The sequence below is a fragment of the Schistocerca gregaria genome, chromosome 3 (genome assembly GCF_023897955.1).
Source record: "Schistocerca gregaria isolate iqSchGreg1 chromosome 3, iqSchGreg1.2, whole genome shotgun sequence".
Classification (NCBI taxonomy): Eukaryota; Metazoa; Arthropoda; class Insecta; order Orthoptera; family Acrididae; genus Schistocerca; species Schistocerca gregaria.
Window position 1 is genome coordinate 281,940,839 of NC_064922.1, and position 24,746 is coordinate 281,965,584.

The following is a 24,746-nucleotide window of genomic DNA, read 5'->3' on the forward strand; positions in this document are numbered from 1 at the left end:
GTTTGGTTGGTGAACCTCATAGCATGCTGGAGAAAGCAGAAACTGTGTCACATGATCAAATGTGAAAATTAGTTAGAACTGTGAATTTATGAAATTGGATTCTGTGTTGCTTTTCACTGTTATTGAATTAAGGAACTAATATAGACTCAAGCTAATAATATTTGCCATTAAAAGATTATGAGAGTTTTTACAGTTAGTCCATAGAACAATAACAGATAGTGTTCATATATGTTTATCATTATTTATAGACTCTGATGAACACTTCTTTAAATATTACATTTGTTTAATGTTACTGTTGTTTTGTTGAAATATTTTCATCGTTATCATGTTGAAAACAATCTGAATTAAAGATTGTGGAGTGACCTACATCTCCCTCATTGGTAACAAATGGAAAGTACTTAATTTACGCTGATGCAGTAGTAGTAGTAGTAGTAGTAGTAGTAGTAGTGGTATTCAGTGTGAAGATCTTCACACTAATCCTCTTGTGCTAGCTCTGTCTGCATAAGTACTGAATAACTACTGAACCTTATATCCATTTGAACCTGCTAATTGTATTACCATATTTTATCACATAAGCTCCTCTCTCATATATTCCCTTTCCCAATGATTTTTCATCATTAAAAAATTAGTATTATCACGCATAATCCTCTCTCTTGGTTCATCCTTACTGGAGTGGCCTTCAAATGACTTAACAGTGGACACAGTGATACTTGACATAAAAAATATTTCCATTGTCACAACATACCATAAATTTGAAAAGAAAAGTTGCAGACATATTTCTAGGTCAGTTTATTAAAAGTCATCATAGTGTTGAAATATTCAAACTACATGGCAAGATTTAAATTACATGTGTTATCTTACGCTGATACAGGTGGAATAAAAGCTGCATGAAGACCTTTCTCCGTTGATCCTAATTCAATACGGTATTGGCAGAGACAAAAAATAAACTCATGGCTTCAGAGCCAAGCTCCAAAACTTTCCATGGGCCTAAAACAGGGAAATATCCCAAAACTGACAATGATGTAATTGCACATGTCAGTGAACTTCGGAATGATGGTTGGGCTGTCTCTTATGAAATGATTCAGAACAAAGCTCACAGCATAGCTGCCATGCTCAACATTGAGAGAGAGGATTTTGAAGCAAGCATTGGTTAGGTGATTTGTTTTATGATATGACAAAATCTAAGTCTACAAAAGAGAACATCTTTGTGCCAGCATTTACCCCAAAACTACACAGATAAGGTAATCATGTTCTAATCAAGTTCCATAATTACATAATACAAGTGTGAAAGCAAAATGACTATTTGCTCTCCCAGGTTGGTAACACTGACCAAATGCCAGTGTTTTTTTATATGCTGTGTAACACCGCTGTTGCTCCAACTGGTTCAAAAAGTGTCCTTGTGAAGACAACTGGGGTGGAGAAACTAAGATGCACAATGATGATGTGCATTACAGCAGATGGTAATAAACTTCCACCATATGTAATCTTTAAAAGGAAGACATTACCAAAGGAGACTACCCCCACATGTAATTCACTTAAGAGTTCAGGAAAAGGGCTATTTGATGGTGAATTGGTTGGAAAGTGTCTAGGGAAGACGACCAGGGGCATTATTACGAAAGAAGTCCATTCCTGTCCTAAACGATTTCTGGGATCACATTGTGTAAGCTGTAACGGAGAAAATGAAAATATGAAGCCCCATCTTGTCATCATCTCTGGAGTTTTAATGTTCATTCTTCAACGTTCAGATGTCATTGTCAACAAACCTTTCAAAGAACATCTTAAGATGCCAGTATTCAGAATGGATTGCGGTGGGATCTCATCAGCTGACTCCAGGAGGCACAGGCAAGATAAGGAAGCCATAAATGCTGACAATGTACAAGTGGATAATCTGATCATGGCAGAAAATTAGTGTCGATATTGTTACAAAAAAGTGGAAAACTGGGTCGTTGACAGTTCTAAGGGCATGTTGTGGACTAGTGAAGATGATGATGATGATATGTTATCTGACCTGAAAATATTGATAATAGTGATGAAAGTTAGGCAGCAGCATAGTGAGAGAAAAGAAACAATGCATTGCTGCTCTTCATTGTAGACATAATGAAAGCATGGTATGAATCCATTTATTTTGTGTTAATTGAAAATAAATACCTAAGGGTACCACTTTTTTCACAAATTACCTTAAATATAACTTTCACATACCTAATACATCATTTCCCTTCCCTTCTGAATTCCTAGAAGTACCACTGTACTACTCACATAATTTTCTCCCTAGTGTTTTCAAGAAAATTTAAGTTTTGTGTAATATCTAACTCGTTCCCTAAAATTTCAAGCCAACAATTTTAATGGGTTTTCAGGATGGCTGGCACATCCATGTACTGTTGGATTTTTTCTCTATCCTCCTATGTCTTCCCTCCCATCCCCTCCCCTACCCCCATCCGCTCACGTACTCGTGTCAGTTTAGTTTAGTTTTTTCTTCTATTTCTTGTGTTTTAATTCAGTTTTATAACATTTCACCATTTTTCAAGTTATCTTGCTTGGTGTGAACAAATTTGATTGTGCGGGTGATCGTAGGTAAGATTGGGAGAGAGTGAATGATATTTTATCAAAGATTGCTTTTTATATATTTATTCTACATTTTAACCACATTTGTTTCTACTAATCTTAGTACAGGTGCTGATAACAACATTATTGAGTGCCCTTAACCCACCCCACAAATACTTATTCAATTTGATCCTTGTTCTCCCTCTAGATATCCCCCCCCCCCCCTCCCCCACATATTCCCTCAGTTACCAGATTAATTTGTGATGCTTCTGAACGTATCATATCAACCTAACCTTTCCTTTAGCTGAATAGTTTTGTTATATCCCTGGTGCAAGATATGTATTTTGTCAGTGAAGTTACTGGATTGAATTTGGTGAATTACAATACAAGACAAGTGCTATTTAAAATGCAAACAATTTTCTGTTAGTAATACCCTTCTGTATTTTCAGTACCACTTCTACATGTCTTGGCAGTACATTCTAGAGTGTTGGTCTCCTGGCCAGCATGGAAAACATGGCAGCAAGTAGCCGGGGTTCAAGATTCAAACAGTGATCCTTTAGCTCTGCTACCAGCTGAAAGGACTGTTCCTTTACTGCTACATGATCCTTCTGCTCTACTTACTCAGTTTGTCCTCCTCCTTCCACTGCATCTGGATCAAGGTTAGTAGTTTGTCTTTTGTATAACTGAAACTGCATTTTTCATGCTTGTTAGCCAAGTGATGTAGTGCACTTATTTGTATATCAGTTGATAGTATATAAGAGAGAAAGCTTGAGTGAAAAATGGAGACCACAAGCAGCTAATATTGTTGGGATGCTTCATGAAAGTACTAAATGACAGATAATTTTAATTAAGTTTTAAACATAGAATAGAGTGGAATTGCTTGGCTATGAATGTATATGAGTGTGTAACTCAGAGGGTTTGGGGTTACGGGTGGTGGGAATTTGCTTTGAACTAAACACCTAATATCAAAGGACTGGATAGGCAAGTGTGGCAACTTTTGTTCCTGTAATGCTGCTATTCAAAGTTCCAAACGCTCAAGACGTGCAGTAGTTACCTAGCAGCTACCTCAGTGTGTAAGGCTAGTATGATGTGTGACATAGAAGGTATTTGAAAATTGAATTTTGTGCTGTAATTAAACACTTTAATTTGAAATGTTCTACAAGTTGACAGATCAAAACAATGAGTTTAAACAGGGTCCTTGATTCAGAAATATTGGAGGTTAGAGTTCGGATACAAAATATTTAAGAATAATTATGATGGAATAATGAAAGCTCACAAAATTAATGTATCCAAGATAGTAACAGACTACACCTATTGTGAAGACAGCCTTTGTCAGTGTTGAGAGAGGGATGAGTTGTGAACATCGGAAGGGAAGATGAAATGAAGAGAGAGGATTAAAAGACACTCATATATTCTGAAACTTAAGGGAGTACATGAGGGCCTCTCCAGGCTGGACTGCAGGGCCGTCTGGCAGTCTGGATGTTTGCAAAACATGAAATTAGGTAGTAGAAAGGTGGTTCACATTGGAACTAGTTGGGGGCAGTCGGAGAGAGCTGAGATAGTTGGAGACAAATGGCACAAGGCCATGTGCTCCAACGAACAGCTGGAAAACAAGAGTGTCTGCTCTGCCTGAAAGCTCATTCGAGAGCGAGGGGGGAGAGCGAGAGACTTCGCTGTCCTCTCCCTCTCAGGATGCAGCCAACAGCAACCACATATCCCCTTTCTCATGCTTCCCTATTGGCTAGCTGGTGGTGTGTGGACTTTTAGTGCATTCAGCAGAGGTCTGAAAGTTCAATCTGCCAGTGGCTTTGACCAGAATCATTTCTGTCATGAAGAAAATTTTAAAATGTCAATAAATTATCAACAAATTAGACCTGATAACCCAACTGGCTATGCACCCTGTGCAGTAGTTTGTACCGTTGGCATTTCAGTTTAAGAAGTACATTATGCATAACAAATATGACATATACACCATAATTGCCAAATTTTGACAGCAAAAGTTACAGCGAAGCACATTTCAGTACAGAATTTAACAGTGTTACATGCAACTGTTTCACTCGGACTCATTATCACAGATGGAAGATTGATCCACCGTCACACTGAAGGAAGAAATGACTATTCAAAACGTATGAGAGTTCACTAATACAGGGGAAGACTGATTGGTCTGGTTGGAAAGTTACTGACATATTACTTGGGGAAAGGCAGAATCATATCCGGTTTTTATTCTACTTCACTATTAGGTCATTTGGAAGAGTTGACCATGGTAGGGAGATTGGTTACTTTAATTTGATTTGATTCCTGTCTGAATTGTGTACTGTGAAGTAACATTAGTGAAACAAGAAAGTGACTCTGTCAGTGAAATAACTGGCAAGTTTTGCCACAATATACAGTGCTTATAGGATAATAGAAATTGGAATTTTGCTGGTCAAGTATATAGCTAGCAGAAGTGATTGCTGGGAAATAATTTTTTCAGCAGTTATTGTGACATTTTTTCCAGGTTTTTCCGTCTACCCCCATATTGGAATTAGAGGACATCCTAAGCTGTTCAAAAATTGTAAGCAAACTCTGTATGAAGTAGGTAAATTCATCTGAGGTGATTACTACCTTTCAAGTGCAGATAAAAAGTAAAATGCACAATCCTACTCGTTGTGATGCCTGTGAGTTATTTATGCTCATAGTGTGCAAGTGCTACTAGCCATTGAAACATAATTTTTGAATGTACGGAAGCTGCTGCAGAACAATGTACAGTGCCTATTCTTTTGTGTGTTGCTGCTTGGTGAAAGCCTTGGAAAACACTAGGATAGAATGGATACTAATTTGGTCCAGCTAGATGCTGCTGGTACTTCAGAACCATTCAAATACAAACCATGCCACATATTATGGGATGTATCAATCACGTCCTTGTGTGGACACATCTCTCTCCCAAGAGGCTGTGTTAAGGTCTGCCTTAATTTGTTCTACATAATGCTCAATGAAGATATGTCATGCTGCTCAATGAGTGACATATTCTTTCTTTTAGTGCTAGGAGTATTCTTAACAGTGTGCTTGATATCATCCTCTTCTCTGTAACTGCAATTACAGTCAAAAGTGTTGCCTGCACTACCACCTCCCCCACCTCCACCCCCCTCAAATGTTTATCATATCCTCACATTTTTATCACATAATCAGTCTTGCCAACATCTTTCCCCAAAGAGCCTCAATCAAATGTGACGCCACTTGGTTTAAAATTACCACTAGTTAGTTAGTAATCATCAGCCAAGGAGTTGTGTAATGATTGTCATTTCTGTCCCATGAGTGTTACTTAGAAAGAACAGATGCTGGAGATTTTTGGACTGGCGTATCTCTTGCACCATCCACTTGATCTTTTCACTAATATGGTACACTCAGGCATAACCTAGTATTCAGATCTGCTAGCCCTAACATTACTGCTGTAAACTGCAGCTCAGCTTTCAGATGTGGTAAATCTGTAATGTAAACATTTGTAAGATAAGTAGCTTCGAAGTATGAAGACAAAACAGAAGATTAACTCTAAAAAAAGGGACACTTTGATCATTTTTATTTCTTTGTGTGAAACTGACAAATGCCATGTAAAATTATTTTCAGCATATTGTGTCTTTTCATTTTTGTATGCTTAAGCCATGTTCTAATTGTTCTCATTTTAGTTCTTAGTGACTAGATTTTTTTCCCTTTTATCAAATAGTTGTAACATAACTTTTTACTTTTTGTTTAGAGTTGAAGGGGTTGATGAAAGTAATTGTTAACCAACGAGAGTGTAATTTTTAGTTATGGCATCTAATGAGTTGTTTACGTTCAAAGGCTAGAACATAAATACAATAACACAAGACAATTTATATAAAATTTTGTTTATTGGGAGATCCACAGCCTCAGCCCGTTTTGCGAATGAAACCATCTGATCTTTTTATAATCAGCGCAGTTCGCCATTTTCAACCACGGGTCATTGCCAACCAAGTATTTCAAGCATGAAGCTTAAAGCATGTGCTTGAAAATGACCAATTATTGAAGTTTGCCAATTGCACTGATAATAAAAAAAGTACTGCCTGCTTGGGTCATGCTTTCATTCTCAATACAATTTATGTACTAGACACTTCTGTCTAGCATGACAAAGGGATCTGCTTGTTACAAGCATGTGGTGCATTCAAAAACACAGCAGATACTGCGATCAAAGTGGTCCTGCAATACTGAGGGTTAGTAATGTCTTCTGCATACCCCCTTCAACTGTCAGAATGCTTTTAAGCATATAGTTGAAGACATTTAGATTTTGCCAGTTTACTACTCCAAGTTTTAGAGAAGTTAGCTGCTTTGCCAGAGTTTAATTTTATACAAGTTTACTTTTCCAGCATCGTTTGCATGTGTGGTCAAGATATTTTACAACTTGCTGTACATGCAAGTTGTAGCGCAACTGACATGCAGCATGAAAGAAGCAGAGAGAGCAAGGTGGCGGCGTATTCCAGAACCAACAGATAGGTTAGACTCCCTCGATGCCGCATTTGCCCTCACGGTGCAGCAGTTGGACAGAGGTCGACTGTACCTTGAAGACAGCGTAGAACTGAATCCAGATGAGGGTGATGAGAATAATGCATCAGGACTGATATCAAGTGCACATCGTCAACATCTGGAGTCTCAGGTAATGTCATATATTAAGAGACAAGAAAATCAACTTGGGTAATTCTGTAACATGAAGTTTCAATCGAGATTAATGCTTAGATGCATGACTCATTTAACAAAGGATGAATTTATTTCCTGTTAAGTCATTACATATGCACTGTAGATTTTTTTTTATCTCTGAGAAGGAACAAGTCAAACCGTCAGGCTTTTGGTGACTGTATCTCTCACACTGATCAGTGAGCAGAGCACATCTGATACAAAAATGGGTACTCATTAGTGAAGAATGAGAAACATTTTGGCAGGAAATTGAGAAGTTACAGTGTAGAAATAATTGAATGTGGAACAGTATTATTTATTGTTACTTAAGTATTCCACATAACTGAACACAAAATTGCTGATAAATTTGTGAATCGGGAACTGTATATATTTCACAAGTAACTGAAAGTACACAATGGATGATACTTAATACCAGTGTTACTAACTCACTGTCCTCTTCCATTACCTAAGGAACAAGGGAAAAATGAATGCTTCCATGGCTTAATACACACCTCAATTTCTCTTATATTATCATTATCCATATGTGTATAGGCAGTCAGTAGAATTGGCACAGTCACCACCAGATATTCAGAGATGGCATAAAAATGCAGGATGAATCCTACGAGCCATTCCGTTATCACTTCTTGTGTGAATTGAAAGGTTAAATTGCTAAGTTAAGTAGGTTTGTTTATGACATGTCTATTCTAAAAACAAAGTAAAAGCTGAAGCCTTAAAATATGCAATTTTGATTTCTTAGTAATAACATCAAATGCTTTCCTAAAAGGTAGGAATAATTGTACTGAAGCATTGGTATGGATGTGTCGCTTATGCAGTAGATCACCTTGACAACAGGTATGTGCCACACAACGTTGTTTCTCATACACCACGGACAACTTTTTAACTATACACCATTCTTATCATTCCCATAATCTTGAACTGTCCTGAAAGTGCAGAATTTGAATCTTTTGTCACTTTAATTACAGAGATTGATTTAGTTTTAAGTGTTGCTCTTACAGAATTTATCATATTGCTCATTTCAAATTGGGCATATTTGGCGATTTAACTCACTTGTGCACGAAGTTTCTTAACTTGAATGTTAATTATGTTTCAGTTGCAAACACTTTGTTTGCCATTTCTGCGCCTAGCAGCTCTTCTGCGACATCATTTATACGAGCAGCCTCTACCTGAGATTACCTCACCACAAGAAGAATTTGTCAGACTTGTCTATTACCTTGAACTTGTCGCTGAGGGTATGGAATGGGGTCGCTTTAGTGCAGCTGTGGCTCTCAATTGGCCCACAAATGGGGCAGCAACAGCACGAGCTTGGTGTGAACAGATGGCTGCCTTTGCAGCACGTTCACAGGTTTCAGCGCGGAACTTCTTAGCTGAACAACATTTGTCATGGCACCAGCCTCGTCTCCTACGGTTGCCACAACTGTATGATAAAATATTCCAGGTAAAAATAACTCTTCAGTTTATTCTTTTTAATGGATATTTATAAATGTAATGCCATTAGTACATAAATATGAAATTTGGATATATATGACTGATACTATTAGCTTCACTTGTATTCTGTAATGATTGTGTGACCTCTGTGAAGATTTTGACTTACCCTGTTCTTAAAGTGATGGTGTATGTAAACTTCAGCCAAAACTTCTATTTTATTTTATTATTATTATTATTATTATTTTAACTTTAGTCATGAAGTTTATAGCACTGTATCTCCTTTTTTTTTTCAGTATTATCACAGAAGACAATGTTCTCAGTGCCATTCAGTACCCCGAGAAACAAGCATATGTTTACTCTGTGGTACACTGGTCTGCCTGAAGGAATCTTGCTGCAAGCAGCTTAGCACTTGTGAAGCTGTCCAGGTGGGTCTGTTGTGTGTTGTTTATGAAATAAGAACGTTAATTTCGATTTTTCTTACTGGTTATCATTCTGTATGTGGCTAAGAGAGATGGATATTCATTGAAAATTTAATTTTCTGAATATCTTGATATTCAGAGGAAACTGAGTTGTTCCCAGTTAATCAGGTTCCTTATAAATTGATACATAATCACTAGCTAAAATATTTGTATCTTTACTGGGCATGACATAAATTGTTGTGAGGAGATAAGAAAGAATATTTCAAGCGAGCTATAAATAAGTCTTCAGAAGAATATTGGTAAAAAATGTAGTATCTTCAAGGAGAATTAAAACTGCCGTACCTGTTACTTAGCACACTACTGCAGAACGACTTATAGCATATACAGAACAGAGTTCAGGTTGTTGTGATATGATAAGAAATGGACTTGTGCACAAATATAGAACTGTGCTGGAAATATACGTCCAACAATAATATATTTGCCATCTTAATCCTTTCAGACCTGAATTTTTGTGGAGGAAGGAAAAGTTTTCTTTGTGTGCTAATGCTCTTAGGTAATTTTTTAATGATTTCAGATGCAAGATTTATACAAAAATATGTACCTATTTTCAAAACATACTTTTTATGCTTGGCTTCATTTTGTAGACTAAAGTAACTAATTACAAAATATTCTCTGTTGTAATAAATAGTAAAATCATCATTCAATAATTACCGTGCATAATTACGCTAATAGTGTTCAGTTGTACAGTGGAATATAGTGAACCAACCACATCAATATTTTTTGTTGGTCAAGAGCTGCCGTGTACTGCTACACTGACTTACTGATATTTTCATAGTGATGCCCAACAGTTGGCAGCACTTGCACATGATGAAAAGTTAGAATGTTCACAAATGTGCACCTCATGTTTCCATTAGAAAAATATACTTCTGTTGCAGCTAAGGCACTGTAAATCTTAATGTGCACAATTGTAGCTGGAGGGTCTGAAATGGTTAATTGTATGGAGAGTCATTGTGAAGTTTTAACAGTATGTGTAACAAAAGTTATATAATGTTCAGCCAAAGTGAAATAGTGCCATCAGTTTGAGTAAAGTTACGGAAATATGGGTGATGATCATCAAGGGGAACTAGATATGATGAGCACTGTATGTTGTTGATTAACTTAACAATAAAAGACTGTGTTGCGTTTATAACATTACTTTATTTTCTAAATTATTCACGGTCACAACCAAAGAAGGAAAAGCGTCAACTATTACATTTCATTTGTCACCAGTGAAATTCAGTAGTGTGTCTTCATATGAAACCAATAAGTGTTATCATAGCTACTGGTATTTAAGGCTAAAATGAACAAGATGTCCAAATAGTATTACCACTGGACCTTGTCAGGGTGTTCCATTGCTGCTGAAGATGATGGGTGTGGTACTGGTATCTTTGCAGTAGCAGAAACGCGCGAGCACACACACACACACACACACACACACACACACACACACACACACACACACACACACGATCGCATTTTATAGGTACTGTATGTCAAAGTCTACAGCCTTACGAACTGCACTGCACACACTACTTACGAGCCACACTCTATCAACGGACCCAGCCGTGCGCAACAGACGGCATCAAGAAAACTCGGATTGTTGGTGCAGCATCTTATGTCCCACATTACTCCCAGCGATATAATTAAGCCTGTACCTTCAAACTGATCATGCTCCCTGTGTCAGTTCCCGTATTTTTGCATGTAATCCCGCACTTTTCCGGTGCCACACCATCTTACATCTCTAACTACAAACCCCTCCCCACCCCCCACACTTTCTCTGTTCTATCCCTGTTCACACTGACTAAATCCACTTCACCGAGTCACATCTGCTGTCCCCCTTATCTGCCCCCTAACCTGCTACTCACAGGAATATACTTACATTTATTAACGATTAGTTATTCTCTACTTTGACCTTTGTGACTTCTCACCAATTTTAGTGCATTTTCACCTTCCACTATCGTCGTCTTCCTCAGATTTCATCTCTCTTTTTTTCCCTTGTGCATCCATTTTATACTTTTCAAACATATTTGGGTGTATTTTTGCAGAATTTTTCAGACTTAATTCTACTTTACTTTCTTATGTTTTTTCCCCCTCCCACCACCATGGATCTTTGCTCTTTCCATCTGCATCAATACAGAAAAGTTTTCTTATCCCTAGCCAGATCCCAGTCCCACATACTGTTCTTGCATTGTTGCTTGGCTCATGAAATCCCCCCTAATGTCCTTATCAGCAAATTGCCCATCTTTGGTTGCCACCCCTTCTTCCACTATGACCTCCACCTGTTCAGATTCCACCAATCCTTAGCCCTCACCAACATAGTCCTGCAAGACCATGTCAACCAAGCACAATCCTCCTTGCAGTACCTTCTCTCCATCCGCAAAATTCTCGTGTTATGTAATCCCAAATTCCTGGAACCCACACACACATTGAAACTCTTGCCCTGCAGGAATTTGAGCAAAATGCACAACGGCACCTCAAAAAGCTCTCCATCCTGCTCAGTTCCTATTCCTTCCTCGAAGTACCACTGTCCACCACTCCTACAACAACTTCCAAACCTCCCCCACACCCCCTCATAGCTGACAAACCCTGTCTCGCTGACCTACTACACTTACCCCCTCCCCCTCAAAAACACCCTCCCACCACCACACAGAACCCAGAACCTAAACAGACCCACAATACAGTTATGAACCTTTCCTCCAGAAGCCTTAGTGCCACAGAAATATCAGTCTTTTCCAAAGGTCTCACCTTTTGCCCCACTCCCAAATTCAGCCATGCGGGACTAGTTAAAGACCTTCTCTCCTCCAGGTCCCTACAGTAGAAACACTTTTTTGCCACCAACCTGATCACTCAGTCTCAACCAAAGACCAACATTGAACCTTGCCTAACTCAGTTCACTCCTCCATCCAACTTTGATCCACCCCCACTACCTCCAAAACATCCCCTGTTAACTTTCCAGAATTTCTTATCCTCGAACCTTGCCTCTCCATCATTCCCCAAATCCTTCTGCATGCATACTAACCTTACATCTGCAGAAAGAACCGCAGTCCACCATCTAAAAACTGATCCTGATCGTATCTTCCTACCTGCAGACAAAGACTCCACCACCGTAGTTTTGAACCGCAAGGATTACGTGGCAGAAGAACTCCGTCAGCTTTCAGATACTTCCACCTACAAACTATGCCACAGTGAACCCATTCCAGCAATCCAGCAGGATCTCCAGTCGCTACTCAAATCCTTAGGCCCATCCCAGAACCTCTCCCCAGAGTCCATCTCTCTACTTACCCACACCACTGCCCACACTGCCACCTTCTACATGCTTCCTAAAGTCCATAAACCCAACCACCCACGATGCCCCATTGTGGCCAGGTACTGTGCCCCCACTGAGAGAATCTCTGCTCTCGTAGACCAACACCTTCAACCTATTACCCGGAACCTATCCTCCTATATAAAAATACCAACCATTTCCTTGACTGACTCACCACAGTTCCTCTCCCTGCTCAACACTATTGATGCCACCTCCCTGTGCACTAACATTCTCAATGCCCATGGTCTTAATGCTATCGAACACTACCTTTCCATACGCCCTATGGATTCCAAACCTACAACTTAATTCCAGTCTCCATGACCAACTATATCCTCACCCACAATTACTGCTCCGTTGAAGGAATTACCTACAAACAAATCTGCGGTATGGCTATGGGCGCTTGCATGGCACCATCCTATGCTAACCTATTCATGGGCCATCTAGAGGAATCCTTCCTAAAAACCCAGAATCCTAAATCCCTCACCTGGTTCAGATTCATTGATGACCTCTTTGGTATCTGAATTGAAGGTGAGGACACCTTATTCACATTCCTCCAGAACCTCAACAACTTCTCCCCCGTTTGCTTCACCTGGTCCTACCCAACCCAACAAGCCACCTTCCTTGACAGCTGCCACCCATTCCATACCAAGAAGTCCCTTCCGTACAGCCTAGCCACTCGTGGTCATCGCATCTGCACTGACGAGCAGTCCATCTCTAAATATACCGAGGGTCTCACTAAAGCCTTCACTGACTGTAGTTATCCTCCCATCCTTGTACAAAAACAAATCTCCCATGCCTTATCTTTCCAGTCTCCCGCCACCTCCCAAAGTCCCACAGTCTGGCCACAGAGAACCATTCCCCTCGTAACTCAGTACCATCTGGGACTGGAGCAACTGTATTACATTCTCCGCCAGGGTTTCGATTACCTCTTGTCGTTTCCTGAAATGAGAAATGTCCTACCCACTATCCTTCCCACCCCTCCTATCGTGGTATTCTGCCGTCCACCGAACCCACACAATATACTCGTCCATCCTTACACAACCCCTGCTCCCAATCCTTTACCTCATGACTCATACCCCTGTAACAGACCTAGATGCAAGACCTGTCCATATATCCTCTTACCACCACCTACTCCAGTCCGGTCACTAACATTACCTATCGCATCAAAGGCAGGGCTGCCTGTGAAACCAGTCATGTGATCTACAAGCTAAGCTGCAACCACTGTGCTGCATTCTATGTAGGCATGACAACAAACAAGCTGTCTGTCCGCATGAATGGCCACCGACTAACTGTGGCCAAAAAACAAGTTGACCACCCTGTAGCTGAACACGCTGCCAAACATGATACCCCCATTTCAATGACTGCTTCACAGCCTGTGCCATATGGGTCCTTCCCACCAACACCAGCTTTTCTGAATTCTGCATGTGGGAACTTTCCCTGCAATACGTCCTATGTTCCGGTAACCCTCCTGACCTCAACCTTCGTTAGTCACTGTACTCACCCATCCAGCACCCTCCCTGTTCCCATTCCAGCACTACACAGCCGTCATTTCACCACTACACCCAGTCTTTTAATTTCTTTTATTTTTATTCCTCTCCTTTCCGCTACTTACCCTCACCCCCCTCCGCACCTTCTCTCCTACCCTCTGTCTAAACTGCAACACTTCACTGTCCGCCACTACTACCATACTACCCGTCCCCCTCCCCACCCCAGCCTCCTCCTTACCTCCACCAAGTCGCCACTCCCATCATGCACTCACTGGTGCTGCAGCTCGCAGTGTAGTTTCAGCTCTCTGAGACTGCAGATTGTGTGTGTGTGTGTGTGTGTGTGTGTGTGTGTGTGTGTGTGTGTGTGTGTGAGTGTGTCTCCTTCTCTCACATTGTTACATTCCATCCTGGATTTTCCATTGTTTGAAAGTCTACAGATTTGTGTACATAACTATTGTACGATGTCCGATATTCAATTTTTTGTATTACAGAGTGTGGTATTAATAAATGTTCCTGGTAGACACAACATTTGTCCATAACCAGCTTAGCAGTTGCGTTCAGGTCAGCTTTGAAGGCAGTTCATATGCCAAGCGGGACAGTCAGAAGAGTGTCTGTGCTGTGTTTGAAGGCACAGCATCTTAGACAGGCTTTGAGCAGACAGTGTTAGTGTTTACTGGCCTGTTTTTGTTTGAAGGATGTTAGGCAGCTGTCCAAATTCCCTGAATTCCCAGGAGGACTTAGTAGCACCGTGAATAGACCTTAAGAATGTTTTATCTACAGTCAGGGGTGCGGCATCTTCCTTTGGGAGACCTGGTCAGTGTGAAAAGTGGCTGTCATCAGGCAGAAACTACAGCCTTCTGGTAGCAGGAGGGGTCCATCAATATATACATGTATGCGCATGAATTGCTGGTTTAGTGGATCGAAAGTGCGAGGTGTAAGACGAGATGATTACTGATTTTATTCTCCTGGTATGCACGCTGTGCATGATATACAGGGTGTTTCAAAAATGACCGGTATATTTGAAACAGCAATACAAACTAAACGAGCAGCGATAGAAATACATCGTTTGTTGCAATATGCTTGGGACAACAGTACATTTTCAGGCAGACAAACTTTCGAAATTACAGTAGTTACAATTTTCAACAACAGATGGCGCTGCGGTCTGGGAAACTCTATAGTACGATATTTTCCACATATCCACCATGCGTAGCAATAATATGGCGTAGTCTCTGAATGAAATTACCCGAGACCTTTGACAACGTGTCTGGCAGAATGGCTTCACATGCAGATGAGATGTACTGCTTCAGCTGTTCAATTGTTTCTGGATTCTGGCGGTACACCTGGTCTTTCAAGTGTCCCCCACAGAAAGAAGTCACAGGGGTTCATGTCTGGCGAGTAGGGAGGCCAATCCACGCCGCCTCCTGTATGTTTCGGATAGCCCAAAGCAATCACACGATCATCGAAATATTCATTCAGGAAATTAAAGACGTCGGCCGTGCGATGTGGCCGGACACCATCTTGTATAAACCACGAGGTGTTCGCAGTGTCGTCTAAGGCAGTTTGTACATCCACAAATTCACAAAGATAGCGTGATGCAGTAATCGTTTCGGATTTGAAAAATGGGCCAATGATTCCTTTGGAAGAAATGGCGGCCCAGACCAGTACTTTTTGAGGATGCAGGGACGATGGGACTGCAACATGGGGCTTTTCGGTTCCCCATATGGGCCAGTTCTGTTTATTGACGAAGCCGTGAAGGTAAAAATAAGCTTCATCAGTAAACCAAATGCTGCCCACATGCATATCGCCATCATCAGTCCTGTGCACTATATCGTTAGCGAATATGTCTCGTGCGGCAATGGTAGCGGTGCTGAGGGGTTGCCGCGTTTGAAATTTGTGTGGATAGAGGTGTAAACTCTGGCGCATGAGACGATTCGTGGACGTTGGCGTCATTTGGACCGCAGCTGCAACACGACGAACGGAAACCCGAGGCCGCTGTTGGATCACCTGCTGCACTAGCTGCACGTTGCCTTCTGTGGTTGCCGTACGCGGTCGCCCTACCTTTCCAGCATGTTCATCCGTCACGTTCCCAGTCCATTGAAATTTTTCACAGCACACTTGCACGTTGTGAACAGCACACGCTTACAGCAGAAAGACGACGTACAGAATGACGCACCCACAGACTGCATTGTCTTCTATATCTTTCACATCACTTGCAGCGCCATCTGTTGTTGAAAATTGTAACTACAGTAATTTCGAAAGTTTATCCGCCTGAAAATGTACTGTTGTCCCAAGCATATTGCAACAAACGGTGTATTTCTATCGCTGCTCGTTTAATTTTTATTGCCGTTTCAAATATACCGGTCATTTTTGAAACACCCTGTATTTGTGGTTCTTTTCTACCTAATGCCAAACAAATGCTGTATTCACATAACATAAATCGCTTTAACTCCTGGATGGCACAGAGTGTGAAGTGAACAGACGGTCTGATGTTGGACCTTAGCTGTACCAAACAGGCGTGCACACTATGTTGAGATATCACAGTATTTGCTTTATATTTGTGTTTGGTATGTTGATGTGCTGAAGTTGGAAACCAGATAAAGAACTATGTAGCAGCTTCAGTTTATCATCCCCCTGCTGTGCAATGACATCATCATCCTACTACACAATGCCAAGAGCTTTGTAATCTAATTGTTGTACAATTATCTTGATTTGTGAAAGGGCATGTGGCTAGTATGTTCTGCATGCAACTAACATCTGTGATATCAGTAGTCAAGTGTTGTAGCTAGTGTGATAGTGCTTTCTCCATTTTCTGGTGAGTCATTGAAGACTAGAAATGAAAAATGTTCTAAGTGCCATTTCTTCCAAAAATGCATTTTCCGCACTAATGTGTTCTTGGTACTCTGTTGCATGCCCTCCTAGATTTGCAGCAAATGTCAAATTATGGAGAAAATGTTTGAAACATTCATTATTAGAAGATACATGGTCTTTGTGCCAAGCAGTACTTCTTTCAGAAGTTTTGTCAGCTATAGCTTTGAACCCAGTCCATGTAATTGTAATGCATTAACTGATGTCTTTGGTTTTAAAGATGCTGCTGAGAGTCTATTATCAATTCAGGCATGTAAGCTCTCCAAATGTAGCCTGATAAAACTGTCCCATACTCATCCATCTCAAATAGCTATTAAAAATTCGTACTCTGAAACATAAGAACAGAAGAATGTAAATGTATTCAAAAGACAAAAGAAAATGGCAGATGTATGCCATGCTATGCCATACGTCATCTGAAAGACCAGCCATGTTTATCAATTGCAAAACAGAAAGACCTGTTGATGATGCCATCTCATCCCAAGAACGGAGTTGTACAGGGTTGAGCAAATAAAAGTGGGCCAGAGACAAGAGTTCCAGGGTACAAAAATACACAGCAGAGCAAAGGAAATACAGTACTAATGGCCCTGATCAGCAAGTTGCTGAAGGCTGATCGAAGCTGGACTTCTGGAATTGCTGCAGTGTCATCTGAAATGATCTGCTGCAGTTCTTGAAGACTATGATGGTTGTTGTGATACCCCTTAGACCTGAGAGCTCCCCACACAAAGTAGTCACACATTGACAGATCAGGTGACCTGGGTGGCCAGCAAGGGCTGTGACCAGACTGACCTCAGCTAACAACTCTGTCAGGTATGAAGATGGTGTACAGGTGGTCCAAGGTTTGGCTGGCTGTATGGGCAGTTGTTTCATCCTGTTGGAAGTAACTGTAGGTCATCTCCTCCTCCATTAATGCTGCGACAAATGGTTTCAAAATGTTGACAATGTAATGCTCTGAAATCTGTGCCAGATGAAAGAAGACGGGACTAATAATGTGGTGCGCACACACTGCACACCAAATTCCAACCTTCTGATAATGCAGTTTCATTTCGTAGAAGTTATGCGGGATGTCTGCTGCCCAGAACCTGTGATTCCATGAGTTGACATAACTCGGGTGAAGCCAGGTTTCATCAAACATAAAGAACAGAGCAGTGTCCAAGCCATTCATTGTTATCTCAGCGAATAGCCACTCACAAAATTGGAGGTGCTGAGGAGCACTTGCTGGTTTTAATTCATAAACAACAGACACTCGGTAGTGATGCATGCGCAGTTCCAGGTGGAGTATTTGTCTGCATGATCGACGTGATATGCCAGTCTTTTGCAACAGGCATTGGGTTGATTTGGTAGGACTCTGAAGCATTTTCTGGTGAACTGCAACCACATTTTCTGGTGTCTGGGCACATTTCAGAATTTTATTTGACTTATTCAAAACAGATCCTGTCACGCAGTTTTGAGACTAAGCATTGTGTGGCATTCTTTGCTGGTACTTTGATACCATTAAACTTCTTGGCAAACAACTGACCACACCATTTCCTTGACTTTGTTTTCATGTAACTTTACCCAATGAACACTACTGCCACTGCCACTGTGAGAACCACTGTTGCCTTTGCACTGCTCCACTCACATTGACACAGCCCATACTATGCTCTGAGCCAGTGTGGATCATGTGGCAGGTGAACATATGGTGTGCACATAGGCCGGTGTAGTTATATGTATACATTCACATCCAATTGTATCCCACATCTGGGTTACTTTTATTTGTCCCCACCCTATGTAAGAAACAGATGTCAATGCTGAGAGATGTTTTATCATGAATTTAATGTCATTCTTCTATTGCAAAATGATGTAAAATATGAGAAATGGTTTTTGTTGAGTGCATTTCTTCCAGTTACAATATTACTGCTGGATTTCTGGACTTTTATGATCCTGAATAAAACATAAGACATCTTTATTAATGGCACTTGGAACATAAACTTTCTTATTGTCTCTGGGAACCGATCAGTTTCCTGGTGCAGCATTTAGAACAGTCTTAATAAAGTATTTATTCCCTAATTTGCTTCATTATTTTTTGCAGTGATGAGGTGGGGAGCATAATATTTGGAATAGAAATACATTATCTACAATATGAGATACATTGTGTTTTGATTATTCTGACAAATGTAAGGTTTGGCACTTACAAAGGTTTCCACTTCCATCAATCATATGTTACAGTAAAATTCATGAACAATGACTGTCTGCACAGATAGAGACACAGAATGGTGACTGCAGCATTGCCAGTCCTAAATGACAGGTGTAGTAAGCACATAGAAGTGCTGTTTGTAAGCTTGTGTTTATCGAATTGCAAGCAGTAAAGAAAGTTTAGCCACCACCACCACCAACAACAACAACAACAACAACAACAGCACACGATTACCACAGTGAGATGACTTGTGTGAGGGAACAAGCTATGCAATGTGGACTGGTGCTGCATGTGTGTTTTGTGCTTTGTCCTAAGCATCTATGTACAAAGTAGTACAAATGCTCGTGCCAAAGGCCAGATAATAATTTTCACACAGTATAAAAAGTTCAGTAACGTGTAACACTCTGATAATGCCACACGCGGCTACTCCACTGTAATACATGTTTCATTGTCACTTTGGTTCTTGGGCACTGTCTCATAAGTTCCGTGCTTTACATGTATCGTGCTTGTCTATATGCAATGTATAACTACTGCCAGCTTAGACATAGTGTACCTCACATTTCACAACATTCTGAAAGGAACAATTTAAATGCCCCAAAAACATTATATTTAATTTGGTGGGGTGTGCCGTCTTTTGGGATTGTAATAAGTGTTGTTTAGGCCATTTAATTTCTCCCACTTATGGCCACAGTGCAGCAATCTTAGTTTTGTTTTTCTTACTGATAGTATATCACTGTTTGTTGCAGTGTAGACTGTTTCAGTAGTTATTTAGACCAGAGGCATTTTGCTTTACTTTATTACTGACAACCCCGCAATTCACTTCCAAGAACTTTGTTAACTTTGTTTTGATCAGAGTACACAAAAAAAATTAGAATTTATAAAAATGTGAAAACTAAAATATATTGTGTGTCATTGAAGTGCAGTGTGCTAAAAAATCTAACGTCTGTGTAGAAGAAAGATGTACGAGATGAAACAGTGACCACTGAAAATACTCTAGAATGAAATTAAACACATCTGATCTAAATGAGACCTTTATTACAGTCGCAATAAATAAAATATAACCCTATATTACTTGTAAATTGTGACTGTGGAAGAGAGACCACAAAAACAAAATAGACAACATTACTGTTGTGTGTGTCCCTTACCTTTCATCGTTTTCAGTTACTGCTATTGTCATTATCCACTTCACTGCAGTCTGTGTCAGTGTCTGATTCACTTGGTGAGGACGATGGACTCAAGCAAATTGTCAATTAAAATTTCTCTGTTCCTGTTCTCATCCTGTGGCCATTCTGTATGCCAAAAACAATCAGCTCATGCCGAAGGAGTTATGCAGTCAAGCAATTTGTGCAGAATTCTACACTCGTGTATAAAACTGTGATCATTCAAAGGACTGATAAGTTATGCAGTTCCGGGAGAAAGTGTATTTTTAACCGGGAAATCTGGGAGAAAATCTAGCAATTGGAACATATTTTACTTGGATGAAACATGGGTAAGCCTGAATCAAACTAGGCAAGAGCGTTGGAAAATGAATGATGGTTACGATGGCTTGCAAGTACCACATGATAAAGGTGGAACAATAATTGCTGTTTTAAATGTCTTGTTTCATTTTGTGACATAGCCTTTTACTTGTGCCCATATGAGTTCAATTGTATCACAGTCGCAATGGTACAGTGACAAATTCAAAACTATGTGTTTGTATTCCTTTGCAATATTATTGATGTTCTAAATTTTTACATGAAGCTTATGAAGTGGTATAAAATTCAACAATTCAGTACAAATTTGGTTGCAGTATGCAGTATCTTTTTACTTCCAATGTACAGCATGATATCAGCTTTTTAGTACTTGATGTGGGTGCCTTGCCAACAACAGCTTGCATTGTCAAAACAATCACTATTTGCAGGCGTGTAAGGGAGAAATTGTTTCCTAAACCATAATTTAAATGTCTCCAATTTCATTTCAGAAAGACAATCCTTTGAATTGCTCCTTTTTGCCCAAAACACACATTTGCTTTCTAGAATAAATCTGGAAACAAAACCAGTGCAAAGTGCAATTATTCTAACACCTTTATCACATGATACTTGCAAGCCATCTGAACCATCATTCATTTTCCAACGCTTTTGCCAAGTTTGATTCAGGCTTACCCATGTTTCATCCAAGTAAAATATGTTCTGATTGCTAGATTTTCTTATTTCAAGAATACTTCTTAAAAACTACGTCCATTAATGAGCAATATAACAATGTTCTATTAACAGGGTGTATACATGGACAAGGAAAAAAATTCTCGGATTTCTGCCAGATTTCCCGGTTAAAAATACACTTTCTCATGGGTGGAAACATACTTTTTCCTCAGTTAACTGACAGTATGTTTTCTCTTGGAACTGTATAACTTATCAGTCCTTTGAATGATTACGGTTTTATACATGGGTTTAGAATTTTCCGGCGCTTTAGAAAACTAAACACTGGGGGGGAAAAAGCACGATTTGGAAAGATCTTTGATGTGCAGCAAAATGTACGCTGCATATTTTCGTGTTACAAAAGTATAAATTCGAATTCCACCAAACACCGCATGTTACTTTCCGAAGCATTGAAATAGAGATTGCGAAGCGCTTTTATAAGCCAGTCATAGCTCATGTCATGTGATCTCACCAGCCAATGACAGTAGGTATTCAGAACTTAGGACACGTGATGTAGTCGGCCAATAGCAACATCACTGTTAAGTAGTGTGAAACCCAAACAGAAAAAGTTAATGGTTTTAATTAATATACATAGTGCGAAGCTTTCACATATAATATTGGTCTATAAAATTAATAGGCTGCAAGAGAAGCTAAACTTTCACATTTGGTCTTCTAGGCACGTATTACAATTTAAGATATATCACAAAAGTGCCAGTGAAATTTTTAATAATGACATAAGTGTCTGATCTTCTGGGCTCAAAATTCATCTAAATGGCTCATCATCAAAGAGTTGATTTTTAAACTAGAGTCAAACACTCTGTGATTTAAGACATTCATCATACATTCATGCACATAGTTCAACTTCCGTAAAAGGAAATTTACTTTGATGGTAATTCTTTTCAAACCACCATTCAGAATATTTTCCCACGACCTGTTAGAAATAAGTTCGTTTCTGCAGTTGCCAGAGAGCGTCAGTTGCCAGAGAGCGTCACTGCGCTTGCCCAGCTACGATGTTGTGGGACGCCCGTATGTTTGTATGTGTAAAACATTAAAAGATCTTACATTATGTCATAAGAAAAACAAGACATCAGAGGATACTCAAAGAGTGTCGGAATTTTGTGACCCATACTAAAATGTGCACATTTAAAGTGCACATTAAGAATATGTCCAAATTCGCAGTGAAATAGGCCACGACCTTATATTATGCTTTTCAATGTGGTTTTCGGGATGTAAATTTTCTTGGAGTACCAGTACTGTGTTATCTCATGTTTGGTTCTTTATTATGGCATAATGCCGTAGCGCTAGAAGTTGAAAATGTTCACTTGAAATGCAGTGAACAGTGTGTGGAATTAAATACTTCATTTCAAATATATTGTTTGCCTCAACAGAAAAGATTAATAAAAGAAAATTTCTTTAGCAAACCGACAAAAATAACTTCATTTTTCTGCAAGGCAATTAATGCTTGACTGTCAGAAAGGTGGAAATAAAATAAAGTCTGCAACTAATAACACATTTTAGCCTTCTGTAATTATGTGACAGTATTTTAATTCACTTGATAGCTCCCGGCCACAGAAATCTGTTTTGTTTTCATTTGACATGAGAGCAGTAAACGAGGAGGAAACAGCAAAATCACTAAATGTAAACATGGGTCACGCGGAGACTACCCACTTCCCCACTCGGACTGCTCTGCGCACCAGCCCCGGATCTATGATATTTCCGAACCAGGCCAATACACCGCCACTCTCTCGAGCATTTGAGATAGGACATCAATAATTAGGAAAAAATCGAATTTTCAAAAATATGTTCATTTTGTAGTGCTCATGTTTCTGAAGAATCTGATGCATAAAACATATCTGTTCGAGGAAATGTACGTCGTGTTATTTGGTGGTAAGTGTGCCAAAGTGCAGTGCCTCGCCTCCTCACACAGCATTCTTCTGTCGCATGTCACTGTATTTTGCTCTGTGGAATTGAAACGTGTATATTTTGTAATGGATGCCATCAAACCGTATTCAGGACAGTGGAAATTAAAACGTCCTATGGTGCCTCTCCTGCATACAGTTGGCCGGTTTGACATCCTGTCCCTCTTTTTTTTTTTTAAAAAAAAAAAAAAATGAACTGTTCAGAAAATCTGCGCTCTTCACTCCCTATCAGCTAACAACTTGCTGCTTTGTGTGACATAAAATTAAATATAGGATTCTTAAACCCAGTAAAGACATGAGACAAGAAAGACAATACACATTTCTTCAATTCTTAGCTCCTAGAATTTTTTCTCTCTAATCTTGCTACAGCTTTACATGGTGTGCTTCCCTTTCTACGAAAGACTCTATTACCTCATCAAACGTTTTGCTACATGAAAAATCGAAATGTTGCTGTCTAATACTGAAAAAGCTGTTAATACAGTACCCAAGATTGGTGTGGTTTCCCGATCTGATCACGTCTGTTTTGTCACTGTCTGTCAGATAAAACAAAATAGGCCTTTCTAATACTGCAACAATTGTAACACACACCAAATAAAGGAGACTCTTTTGGTACAAACAGTCTTTTTTGTAACAACAGAATATAATTCACAAAGTACCAATATCGAATGCCTATTAGGCCTGCTACAAGCAAAAAGCTTTACGTTAGGAAATAGTTTCACACGTCATTCATACACTCCAGTTTCTCAAGCATGAGATCGAAAAGTAGTTGTACGAAATTTTTATACAAACTTGGAATCATTATATTGTTCCATAATTTGTGTGATGTCCCTGTTTCTTCTCCTTCCTTGTTCTAACAAACAATCTTGTTATCAATAATTCTGTAACTATTCCTGCCAATGTCACAGCTTACTTGCCGGTTAACTTCACTAACTCTGCCAGGATCACCGGTTTAGTTATCCCGCGATTATTCTCCGGTTAGGCATTGTTACATGTTCTTTCAGGATAAAATTTAAAGCGGCTGCTAGCTGGGGACTGTATAATTGGCCTTTACTAGTATATCGATCTGGCCAAACATTTTCTGTCAAAATTTCATTTTCTTGAATACACCGAGAAGGTAATACTTAATCTCTCTTACCTGTTATTCATTTATTTCCACTCCGGTAGTCTGAATCTATGGATTTCGCTAGTAATTATAACAACGCTGATCATTCGCAAACCTAATCAACCACACAATCAGAAAGCAGTTGGCATTCATTCGTTCGGCCACTCCGCTCAGCTCGTATAGCCCCTTTTGTCTGAAGGAAAGTTTGTTTCTACATGCGAAGAGGATTCCTCTGACTGAGATATCATGTACACTATGCATGCATTCACAAATCAACTTAAGATTCATTCAGAAATCATCTTAGAATGTGTTCAGAAACCGACAGGGATGCGTTTCAAAGTCATATGAATAATCGACTGACTAACGTGCGCTGGATGCTAGTTGCTTTGTGAAACAAGGTTTTTCCCCCTTACCCCCAATCTGGGCCTGCTGCCCATGCATGAATCTAGCAGCTTGGACACTTCAGTAAAATTTTTCCCAGTAGCATCTAGCTGCTTGCTGCGACTGCTTACACAGCCAACAGCCACATGCCTGGCCAGAAGCAGGAGAAGGTACTACTCAACTGCACATGCGCAAGATCCTGCTCGTGAAAACAAATCTAATGTAAACAGTTGT

General features: G+C 39.8%; 1 protein-coding gene across 2 annotated transcripts in view; it reads left to right on the top strand.

Annotated features, from left to right (window-relative positions):
• LOC126355628 (E3 ubiquitin-protein ligase Ubr3) overlaps nt 1–24,746 on the top strand; it is a 259,907-nt gene that overhangs the window by 229,871 nt on the left and 5,290 nt on the right. For both annotated transcript variants that reach the window (XM_050005991.1, XM_050005992.1), the window contains 4 exons: nt 2,991–3,200; nt 6,900–7,186; nt 8,315–8,659; nt 8,943–9,074. In XM_050005991.1, coding sequence (XP_049861948.1) covers nt 2,991–3,200; nt 6,900–7,186; nt 8,315–8,659; nt 8,943–9,074 — 974 coding nt within the window. The remainder of the gene's footprint in view (nt 1–2,990; nt 3,201–6,899; nt 7,187–8,314; nt 8,660–8,942; nt 9,075–24,746) is intronic.